Source organism: Hemicordylus capensis, chromosome 7 (genome assembly GCF_027244095.1).
Source record: "Hemicordylus capensis ecotype Gifberg chromosome 7, rHemCap1.1.pri, whole genome shotgun sequence".
Taxonomy (NCBI): Eukaryota; Metazoa; Chordata; class Lepidosauria; order Squamata; family Cordylidae; genus Hemicordylus; species Hemicordylus capensis.
Window position 1 is genome coordinate 31,035,401 of NC_069663.1, and position 11,742 is coordinate 31,047,142.

At 51.5% G+C, this 11,742-nt stretch overlaps 2 protein-coding genes across 2 annotated transcripts; one reads left to right on the plus strand and one right to left on the minus strand.

The window, feature by feature from the left end:
• Positions 1-1,079: 1,079 nt before the first annotated feature.
• SNIP1 (Smad nuclear interacting protein 1) lies at positions 1,080-6,827 on the minus strand. Its single transcript, XM_053267772.1, has 5 exons — positions 6,695-6,827; positions 6,010-6,446; positions 5,559-5,661; positions 3,524-4,101; positions 1,080-2,518 (listed from the first exon to the last, which is right to left on the minus strand). The coding sequence occupies exons 2-5, from the start codon at positions 6,180-6,182 to the stop codon at positions 2,254-2,256; spliced, it is 1,119 nt and encodes a 372-aa protein (XP_053123747.1). The 5' UTR covers positions 6,183-6,446; positions 6,695-6,827; the 3' UTR covers positions 1,080-2,253.
• A 5-nt stretch (positions 6,828-6,832) lies between these two features.
• Positions 6,833-11,090, plus strand: DNALI1 (dynein axonemal light intermediate chain 1). The gene is made up of 6 exons (XM_053267773.1): positions 6,833-7,120; positions 7,216-7,352; positions 7,753-7,922; positions 8,420-8,598; positions 9,058-9,222; positions 10,727-11,090. Exons 1-6 carry the CDS (start codon positions 7,040-7,042, stop codon positions 10,760-10,762), a joined length of 768 nt encoding a protein of 255 aa, XP_053123748.1. The 5' UTR covers positions 6,833-7,039; the 3' UTR covers positions 10,763-11,090.
• The last annotated feature ends 652 nt before the right edge of the window (positions 11,091-11,742 follow it).

The following is an 11,742-nucleotide window of genomic DNA, read 5'->3' on the forward strand; positions in this document are numbered from 1 at the left end:
GCTTTGTTTAAATTATAGTAGTGACGGTATAAACCTAGAATGTACCACAAACTGATCTGAATTTGAAAAATATTTCATATGGATTAGATAGTTAACAGCTCATAGCCATATGGCTGTCCTTAATCACTTGTGGAATTAATTTTGATAAGCCTAGATCATGTAAGTATTAACAGAATGATAGATAAACCTTATTACAGTATTAATGTAAATACCAAGTGTAGATTAATCCTACACTTTAAAAAACTGTTAGAGCAGCAAGGGATCTGGCCCAAGCCCTTGGTGGCCAGTGGAACCAGAGATGGGCCTCTGCCCCACCACCTGTAGCACATCATGCTGTATCCAGTTCTGGCAGCAGCATCTCAAAGGGCGCTTGGGGCTTCTTAGTTTAGGAAAAAAGGTTGGTACACCTATTGGCACAGCAGGGAAATGATCTGAATTGCAAAGCCAGAGGTTGCTGGTCTGCATCCCCACTGGTATGTCAACCTAGACCATAGGAAACACCTATATCAGACAGCAATATAGGAAGATGCTGAAAGGCATTATCTCATACTGCGCGGGAGATGGTAATGGTCAACCCCCTCCTGTACTCTACCAAAGAAAAACCACAGGGCTCTGGTCACCAGAAGTCAACGACTTGACAGCACACGTTTACGTAAGAGCAGTCCTGCTGAATCAGGCCCAAAGCCCATCCTTGTTTCCTACAGTGGCTCACTCAAAGCTGGGAAGCCCACAAGCAGGACATGAAGGCATGCCTCCTCTCTTGGCATTGTCCCCTTTGCAACTGTCATACAGGGACGTCCTCCCTCTGAACCTGGAGGCAGCATATTGCTATCAAGACTGATTGCCTTGCTGGACCTTTCTTGCTCCTCCATGAATTTGTCTAAATCCCTTTTAAAGCCATATAAGTTTGTGGCCACTGGTCACTATCAGCCTGTGCATGTGCATGATAGGCCATGGGCAGGAATTGAAAAACAGAGCTGGAGAGAACAGCATTCCTGTTTCCCTACCTTTTGGGCAGACATATTTAAGGGAACAAGAGAGTTATTTATCCATTTTGGAAAAGAATAAACATTCAAAACTAAATTTACAAAGCCTTTATTTTTTTAAAAAAAGTAGGGACTCTGATGAGATGCTGCTGTCCATATCCATTACCTAGCCTTTCAAAACCTGCATTTTGGCCCCATATTTACATGATACACTTTATCCTAGAGTGCATTTGGTAGAGCTCTAGACATGTGCACACAATCCTATATACACCCACATTTAAGCAAACAGGAAGTGCTCTCAGGAAGTGTGATGCAGGAAGGGAAATTACTAAACAAAGTACAGCAAGTTGTGCTTCCTTTCTTGCAAGGTAGCTGCATACCAAACAACAGGAACAGAAGCTTGTGTAATGTCTTTTGGGCACAGAAGGGGCAGTGTGAAACAAGCTCTTCTGTCCCTGCCCCATTTACACACTGCTTCCTGCTACAAGTGAAAACACAAACAGGATTAACATTGAAAAATTTAAACAAAGGAAACTATACTCCTGAAAGAGGTCTTCTTGGAAAATACTCACTGTATAAAGCAAAACACATATTCACAGGGCAGTACAGGCATCTGAGAGACATTCAAATCCCCACTTCACTTCAGTGATACAAAGCCACTGCCAGAGAGAGCACATGTTTGTTTTGAGAGAGCTTTTCTTTGTCATTCCAGACTGCACTGCCTAGGACCTGCAAAATATATCCCTGAAGACTGACTTGAATGCAGAATTCATCTGCATGACCACAGAGATGTACTCCTTTACATCTCCTTTACCGTAAACACATGAATAAGTCAGACTAGAGACACGCACGAGGCTTTATCTCAAGCCCCTTTTAAAAAGTAGCTTTTTAAAAAAAACAATTTGCAAACAAGAAAGTGTTGGCCGTTTCCATTTTGTGTGGGGTTTGTTTGTTTGTTGAAGAGGCCCTGCTTTGGGTAGTATGGTTCGTTGCTTCCAGGTTTTATTTTAAAATTGATATCTGCTGTGCCAACTCGAGTCTTCTGATTAAGAGCCACCTGACAACCAAAAGTTGGCTTCACCAGTCCATACCTAGAACCAACAATACAAGTGTATGAGGAGCACCCAAAATTGAGTGCGACCAGCAAAAGACAGTAGACTTTAAGGCAGTGAGAGGCATTGGTGCAGCAATGCTCCAGCATCCACACTAAGGATTCGAGCACAGCTGCAGAACAAAAAGGATCAATCCATCCATCCTTCTGACGCTGTCAAGCAGATTCTTCTTCCTCCTCCTCTTCCTCCTCCTCCTCCTCCTTCTGGTCCACCTCTGAGGTATCTGATGACTCGTGGAGAAGGACATACTCTCTGCTGCTGAACCCAAATTTCAGCACATCCTTCTCTTTCAGTTCGTAGTAGCGCTGAGGTTCAATGCGCTGGTTATTCAGAAATGTGCCATTGCCTGAGCCAAGGTCAATAATGTAGGGTTTTACCTTCCGGCCCACCGTGCCATCTGGGCGGGTGTATTCTACGAGCCTTGCGAGAAAAAAGATTCACATTAACAGCACTGAAGACCAGCATCAAATTCCCACTCGGGCATATTTCTCTCATTTGTTAGCCACAGGCCATTTTCAGAAAATATAAAGCAAGGTATAAGCTTTTAAAAATAAATAAAGCTCACTGGGGAACCCAAGCTAGTCACTACCTCTCTCCACTTAACACATCTCACAGAGTTTTGAGAGAGCAACTCCATCAACTTGCAGGCAGTGTTCCCTCTAACAGGGATTCCCAGATGTTGACTACAACTCCCATAATCACCAGCCAACGGCCACTGTAGCTGGGGATGCTGGGAGTTGCAGTGAACAACATCTGGGAATCCTTGTTAGAGAGAACAGAACTTGTGGGGCCATCCTAGAACACATCCCTCCCGTCCAGAAGAGTATGTGTATCTAGCTCAAAGATGATTGCTAAGAAACTGAAAGGCAACATTCCCTTTAGTAGCTATCATGGATGAAGGACTACCTCAGCTTTCAACCCTCCATCTATACCATCGTGGTTACACCCCGTTCACACCCAGTCCTTATTCTATTCCACTAAGAGACACAAAGCAGGCAGGCAAACAAGGATGTTTGTCTGGAGTTGAGAAATAAGACCTTTAGAAAGAGACATGAGCTTTAAAAGGACGACTTGGTTTTTTTGACAGTGACGTTTAGCAAGGTGGAGAGGCAATAGAGTCACAGTGACAAGGAATCAATGTTGCTAGCAACAAATTCCCCTCCTGTATTAGCAGCAGCTTCAGAAGTTGGGTGGCTGGGTGTCAGGGCGATGGTATGAAGGGAAAGGTTCACTACTTCTCTCTGCGCTGTGCAGCGAACCTGTGCAGCTACTCTCTCAGTGTGCTCTTCTCTTTCTCCCCCCACAGCCCGTGGATTTAACATAATGGCCCTTAAACAGCCAAATTAGAAACAACAGTCACTTGTAGCTCACAGAGACTACTAAAGCAAGCTGTTCCCCCCCACCTGCAAGTGGGCCAAGACTTACCGATACTGAAAAACTGCATGTTGTTTGGAGCAGGAAGGATGGTCAATGGGGATATCAGCAATGCGTCTGTGCCTACCCAGCAGATAGGCACTCTGCCTGTGAATGTACATAACTGGGAGAACCTCATCATTCTTAAAAGGATACAGACGCCACCGCTTCTTTGGGATGCGTGCTTCTGGGGGTTCTGAGTATTTGATCACGACACCGCGGAAAGTGTTGGTATCTTCCAGAAGTGCTCCAGACAGTTCAAAGCTTGGCTTCTCTTTCTTGCATGGCTCTTTATCTGTACTCCTGCTGCTGGGTCTCCCTGCCTGCTGGTTCTCCTCGTCACCACTTGCTTCTTCTGCCTGCTGTCGATGCTCACGCCGGCGCTCATTATAAAATTCCCTCTGTGCCTCCTGCTCCTGGAGGTTATGAGCCTCCCTTTCTCTTTCATGACTTCCAGGCTGCTTTCGATGGGGCTTCCTTCGGCTCGAGTGGTCCCGATGCCTGTCACCGCTTCTCTCCCGCCTGTACTTCAGCTCAGAATGGTCCTGCTGCCGTTCTTCATGCCCCCTCCGGGAGCGATCCTCTCGCTCCTACAACAGTGGCATCACCAAAAAAGTTAAAAATCCAATTCAAGAACATAAATAGGTCAAATGTTTTCGAGTACGTTTTCCCGAGCTGTAAGATTTAATTTGTTAACCAACGCCAATGATGTGCTAGTATGCTGATCACAATGGCTGGAGGACACGGCCTGTCTGTTTCGCAGCACGAAGTCATTGCTCCATCAGCTTTAGCTGCCTCAGAAACCACCGAGAGTCCCAAGCTTAAGAGGACCAGAGCACTCCTTCAATACGATATACTTTATTACAGCCATTAACCAGCTGTAGGTACATTAGATCACCGCGATACAAAAGAAACACAGAACCTGCCAAAATTCATCATCAATTCCACCAGCATGTAGCCTCAAAAGATGATCTAACTATCCAAGCATCTGAAGCAACTTTGGCATCCAGGACTAATTAAGTTTTTGGTAAACTCCTTTTGGGTACTACAGGCTGCAACACAGAACAAGGCAACACAAAAGGATATGGGTTTGGATCTGAAAGGGAGAGAGAAACAAAGTTCATCAGACCTGCCTGGCAGCCTTGTTAAATACCGAGAAATAAAAACAGAGTGAATATTATGGTAAAATATTCCATACAGAAGAACGTGGGCCACCCCTTCAAATCCCCCCTACAGTGCAAAGGACTATGTGTCCACAGAAAGGAATATTCCAGTATCTGCCCTCAAGCAGGAGCCAAGGTAGTACATTAAGACACACACGCCCTTCAATGTTTCGGAACAAGTAGGTTGGTAAGGTATCTACCTGGCATACCTAGCTCCCTTTAGATTAACAAAGCTGGGAACCGGACTCATAACCTTTTGTAACTCATTATCCAGAATGCTTCGCTTAAGAGTTTAAGATCATCAGGAGATTTGGTGCAGGGTGTTATCAATATGCCAACGACATCCAGTTCTGTTTCTCCATATTTACCTCACCAGGAAATAGCATAACTTCCCTAAATGCCTGCCTGGAGATGATAATGGGCTGGATGTGGGATAACAAACTGGAGTAGAATCCAAATAAGACAGAGGTACTGATGGGAGGGGAGTGGGACTTGAGAGCTGTCTGCTGTTCTGGATGGTTACACTCCCTCTGAAATATCAGGTATGCAGCTTGAGAGTGCTCCTGGATCCAAAACAATCTCTGGTTGCTCAGGTTGAGGCAGTGGCTATGGGTGGATAATGATTTTCTGTCTCTAAGCAGCCCCGGCTGTTCCGGACACCAACAGCCCCCATGTCCACACAGCATTCTCTGCCATACCAGCACCGCTCCAGTGTTCCCTCTAAGAGGGATTTCCAGATGTTGGCTACAACTCCCATAACCCCCAAGGAAAAGACCTTGCAGCTGGGGAGTCTAGGAGCTGTAGTCAACATCATCTGGGAATCCCTGTTAGAGGGAACACTGCACCCCTCCTTCCTCTCAGGATCACCCCAAACACCCATTTACCTGCTTGACTTTGGCTATCGCATGAGGAGGACTTCGGCTTCTTCTCTCTCGGGGAGATTTGCTCCTTTTGCTCGAAGACTTGATCTTCCGTTTCGACTGTGATCTGTGAAAGGCAGGAAACCAGAATCAGACCCCCACCTAATTCTGTCTCCCACCAGCAGAAAAAGCGCAGGCAACTGTGGCTGCTGCTGGGCCCGAGTCTCAGGGAGACCTCCCAAGGGGGCGGGCGGGCGGGCAGTGGGAAGGGGGGGAAGGGGACCCTTTGGGATGGTAATCACGGGGAGTCGCTCTCCCTCCGGAGACCGGCCCGCCCACTGTGGCCCAGGGGAGCCGCCGGCGGGCATTCGTAGCGGCTGGCCCTTTCCCTCGGGAGCCGTCCTGGGGAAGGAGGGGGAGGCCGGGACCCAGACTGCCGCGCCGGCCACGCCGCAGCCGGCTCGGGGGGCACTACCTGCTGGCTCCCGGGTGTCCTGGCGAGGGGGGGCTTCCGCGGGGGCTCCGCTTCCTCCGCCGGCGGCGCTCGGGCTCCTCCATGGCAGCGCCGGCCGGCCCGAGCGACCGTCTGCCTGGATCTCTCGCTTCCGATCTTCGAGAGGTCTCCAGCTTCCGTTTCCAGGTCATCATCACTGAGAGGTTTCCCTTCCGCCCGTGTGGAGGACCGCTCTGCCCCGCCTCCACGATGCCTCAGGCGGAGTTGCATAGAGACGAGAGTCCTAGAAGTGCCTTTCCTTTCCCTGGAGAAAGCCCTTCGCCACGGGCTGAGTGCACAGACAGGCGGGGGCCGAGGGGCTGTGCCTCCCGCTGCTCCCGGACCAGTCGCCATTTGTGCATATCCCGAGCCCTTTATATTCTGTGGTGTACATGGTTGTGTTTATCCTCACAACACCCCTGTGAGGGAGGTCAGGTTAGGTGATTGGCCCAGAGTCACCCAGTGAGTTCCAGGGCCCAGCGGAGGATGGGAACTCGAGTCTCTCCGGTCCTAGCCCCGCCACCACACACTTAACCACACTGGCGGAGGAGCTCATCCTCATCCAGAACCCCGGACCTTTCCCTGAAGAAGGGGAACAAGGCCTCCAAGGGAAGGGAAGGGAAGGGAGAGGCGGAGGACTTGTTGTCCACAGGCAGCAACCACTTACCTCTGCTTCCTGGAGCTCAATTTGCTTTTCTCTCTCCCGCCCCACCCGAGAGCCACACTGCCTGAAGGTTGGCGATTCGTCAGGTAGAGCTGCGCGGTTAGGTCTGGCTCGCGCAGGCTGGAGGAGAGTCAGACGGACCTCCAAATCCCGGAAGTATCCCTCAAGGCGTGAGTCTAGCACTCAGTCTATAAGCCATCGGCTCCTTGTGAGCATGCGCCTGCCCTGCCTCCCGGAATGGGCTCTTGGAGCGGAAGTTCGTACACAGCGCCCCTCACGTGACCCTCGGCCGAGCGTCCCCGTGGTCATGGCAACCGAGGCCTAACTGCTGGTTCCGCCGCTGCCACCATGATCCCGCCGGCCGACTCGCTACTGCGCTACGAGACGCCGGTGCTGATCAGCCGCAACACCGAGAAGCGCTCGCCCAAGGTACCTGGGGAGGGAGCGGGGGGCGCCGGCGGCGGGGGCTCGGCGGCGGGCGGCCCCCCCCTGACGGTGTCGCTGCTCCGTCCTCCTCTCGGCAGGCGCGGCCGCTGAAGGGAAGCCCGCCGGTGGCGCTGCCCGCTGGGCCCGTCTCGTCGCCCAAGGGGAAGGCGCCCTCGCCCTCCGTCGAGCCCGCCAAGCAAGCCGAGGAGATCCTCAACGCTATCCTGCCTCCCCGGTGAGGAGGAGGAGGAAGGACGCCCTGGAGATGGGGGCCTGGAAGAGAGCGAAGGGCGGGGTGCAGGAGGGGCCAAGGGCCTTTATTGGGGGCTGGCTGGCTCCCCCCCCCCGCACACAGCGGACTCCGGGGTGGGGGTGGGGTGGGCAAAGGAGGTACTGCTGCTTCTGCCTTTCCTTCTGGGAGGAGAGCTGTTGGCACAGCTCTACCTGACGAATGGCCAGCCTGCTGGCAGCGCATGGACTGGAGGAAGAGGTGCAGAGGGAGCTCCCAGAGGGAGAGGCGGCTGGGCCTCTTTTGGCGCCCCCAACGTATTGGGCTGAGCCACTCCTGGCTATGCCTGGGTGTCCGCCCGCCCGCCCGCTTGCCAACAGGCCTCTGTCTGCATGCTTTGGTGCAGAGAGTGGGTGGAGGAGAACCAGCTATGGATCCAGCAGGTGTCGAGCACCCCCAGCACACGCATGGACGTCGTGCACCTGCAGGAACAGCTGGACCTCAAACTCCAGCAGCGCCAGGCCCGGGAGACGGGCATCTGCCCTGTACGGCGGGAGCTCTACTCCCAGTGCTTTGGTGAGCAAGCGAGGCCGGTCCTCCACCCACCACACACACACACACACACACACCCACACACCCACACACACACACACCCACACACACACACACACACACACCCTCTCAGCAGCGAGGAGGGGAAGCCCCTTCCAAGGGCTCAGGCTCCCGGCCCAGCCTTTGCCTTCCCCCCGTCCTCTGCCTTTCTGTCTCTGTTCACATCTTAACCTCTTCTCAGTGTCCTAAATGATGGAGGAGAGCTTATCGGGAAGGGCACTGGGGCATCAAGTGCAGCCTCAAAGCAGATGCCATAATCGCCCCTGCTTGCAGAGGGAGGTGGTAGCACAGTTGGTTGGAGCAGCCAGCCACACTTGTAGGGCAGATCTCTTGGACTTTGGGGTTGCCCTGCGACTCTCCTTGGCTACAGTTTTAAGGGGAAGCAGATGGATCCTGGTGGCACTCTCGGGCTCTGCAGTCTCTGCCCAGACACTCCTTCATTTGTGGCCCTTTGCTCCCAGATGAGCTGATCCGAGAGGTGACCATCAACTGTGCAGAGCGGGGACTTCTCCTGCTGCGTGTGAGGGATGAGATCCGGATGACGATTGCGGCTTACCAGACCCTGTACGAGAGCAGCGTTGCCTTTGGCATGCGGAAAGCCCTGCAGGCGGAGCAGGGCAAGTCTGACATGGAAAAGAGAGTAAGTGCGGCAATGGTGGGGAGCATGGCAGCTGACAAGCCACCTGGCTGGGCCTGGAGGCCAGCTGCAGAGCCGTGGGGCAAAACAGACAGCCCTTGTGGTGGGTCGAGCAGCTGTGTCTGGTCCTCAAGGCCGCCCTCCAAGGGGGCTCTTGCTTACTCCTCCCTCGCCAGATGCTGCCTTTGCACTTCAAAGGCCCCTCCTTAAGCTCAGCCTGCCCTCTTCCACACAGAACGGCCCAAGTCCTGTGGCGCACACCTCTCCCTCTGACTTTGGCACTGCTGCGTTTTGGCAAGTAGTTAAAGACAGAGTTGTCCAGTTTGATGAGTGAAAGCAGCTTGGATTTTAACTGCAGCCACGCTCTGCTTGCCTCTGTTGGGTGACATAAGACTGTTCCAGGCAGTCTGAACTGGCTGCTGGCTCCAAGTGTGGCCAGCCAATAGCATGTTCTGTCTTAAGATTTCAGAGTTAGAGGATGAGAAGCGAGACTTGGAGAGACAAGTGAACGAGCAGAAGGCCAAATGTGAAGCCATTGAAAAACGGGAACTTGAAAGGCGGCAAGTGGAGGAGAAGAAGCACACCGAGGAGGTGCAGTTCCTGAAACGGACCAACCAGCAGCTCAAGGTCAGTGGAAAGGATGGGGCCTGGCCCACTTGGGCATCTCTCTTCCTGTTGGAACAGCTGTGGCTCATCACATTTTCCCTGAGGGAGGCTGGGTTTGGCCCTCAGGCAAAGATGTTCTTCTCAAAGAGGCTTGGTCACTTCCTTTCACATGCAGAGCCTACCATGAGGTCATCTTTAGACTCAAAGGGAAGCTTGGTTTTCGCAGGTCAGATTGGTTGCTGACCTTGGAAGCAGCCAACATTTAAGGCAGGGAGAGTCACTCTAGCTGCGCTGCCAATGCAGTGTGGGCCAATGTTGGCTCCAAACAGGGCCGCATAGCCCTGTTTGGGAGACCCCCCGCCATGCCTGACATCAGATGCGGAGGGCAGGCCAGGGGGCTGCAGCGGCAGCTGTACATGGGCCGCCACCAGCCTCCCTACGCTGCTGCATGGAAGGGTTGTTTTAGCTTCCCCAAGTGGTATGACTTGCTTCCTAAAACCAGCTGAGGGAGTGGCATATGCTTTGCTAGCAAACTCTGATCGAGCTGCTGGACTGATGTGTTAAAGTACCAGAGCCTGGCTTACATGCAGCAGTATTAAGCACCTCAGGTTATAGCACTAACCTTGGAGACAAAAGGGCAAGCTTCATGTAGAGATGTGGTAGATACTTTTCTCAGTGTCAAGAACGGAACTCCCTTAACAGGGAGTGCACGCTTAAATTCCACCCTGGCTTCCCAACATGTCTTATAGAGTGTGACTATCCAAAGAACAGGCAGAAAGTACACTGGAGATCTTGGATTCAGCTGCTTGGTGATGTTAAAAGCTAGAGTTTTATTCATTTAATGAGGGCCACTTTGAACTCCAAACGGTTCTGAGCCCTTAGGCTTAGGCCGTGTAGCTAATTTCCTCCTTGTCATCTGTGAGGCAACTGAAGTTTCCTTCCCTGCTTCCAAAACCAGACTGCCCTCTTCTCTGGGCTTGGCTGTCTCTTTACAACCCTTTTCACCAGCCTCCAGGGGAAAGGAAAGCACGGCAGGAAAATGGGATATGGCACCCAGGGCTCCCTGCACAGTGGTAGCCAGTTCCATTTTTCTTCTAATGGGGCATCAAGTTATCTGAGTAACTTTTCCCAGCCTGCTCATCACAGCCCTCCCCCACCCTTGGAGAGCCAAGGGTTTCACGGCCAGGCTGGCCAGAAAGCAAAGAATGCAAACCACTGTTTCAACAACTTTGATTCAATTTCCTCTTTAGTGCTTTACATTATGAAATGAGACTTTTGTTGCCAGGAGGCAGTGCCAGCTCTCCACTTCTCCTAATGCAACAGGTCTGTGTGCCAAGAATGAGAGAAATTAATCTATAAAACATGGGATCAGGAATGTAGGAACCAGCAGCAACACAAAACCAAACCCTTGGCTTGTTTCTCCTGAGTAGTGCAGCAACCTCCCACTGGAAACAACTGGCAGTCACACACCTTTTGGCAGGAGCTGGAAAGACTAATTAGCCTGTTTGTCCTGTTTCTCTTTCAGGCCCAGCTTGAAGGCATAATTGCACCAAAGAAGTAGACCTTTCCACAGCCCTGAGCAAAGATTGCCTCATGTGACAAGCAGGAGGATACCTTGAAAAGCATGCAGTTAACGAATTCCCAGATCACCACCAGCCCTTCTTCTCAACTGGATCAATTCAAGATTCAGACACAGATCAAATTCTGCTCCCTGCTTCTAGTGATTTCTCAACTGGCTTGGGATTTGCCTCACAGGTCACACTAGCTGAAGATTTTTAATAACTTTTTTACACAGTAGCATTTCAATGTTAGTACTGGGCAGGTCTCAGCCCTACAGCAAGGGAAAGGGCTGGAGAGCATCATATGACAATAAATGAGGAGTTCTGAAACTTGGTATATCTGCCTAATTAGTGCTGCCTCCTAGGCCTTTGCCCTGGCAGCCACTGCTCCCAACTTAACACAGAGAGGCTGTGTAGCATTGCTCTAGCAGGCTTCCTCCTGCTTAGGTCTTGTTCGGCATTCCCCCCCGCCTTTTTCGCAAGGGGCCCAAGCTTCCAGCTGGTTAAATGTAGGAAAAACGGGAGCCAAGCAGCTCGGCAGCCCCACTTCCTCAGACGGGAAGTGCATAAGTACAGATTTCAGCTCCAGTAATAGGAACACTTACAGAGGCACTTACACTAAAACCAGTGCATTTGCAGGTGTCCGTTCACATGGGATACACTGAGCCCCTCAACCACAGAGGGCCTTTAGACTTTTCTAGCTGCATGTGTAAGCATGGAAGCTCCCCAGGATTCTCACAGGAGAGTTTGAGGGGTGGGAAGAGGTGATTCAAACCCCAAAATCAGCAAAAAAAAAAAGGGGGGGGGGGGTCTTCTGGTTATTCAAATGAGCAGTGGCAGCTGGTAAAATAATATCCTCCCATGCATTTAATAGAACGGGTAGAATAATTCTCTGAAATGTTCTCTCCTAAATCATGTAGGAGAATATTCTTTCCCAAGCCAAGCTACAGGCAGGGCTGGGAGGACTAGAGCTGCAGGTGCC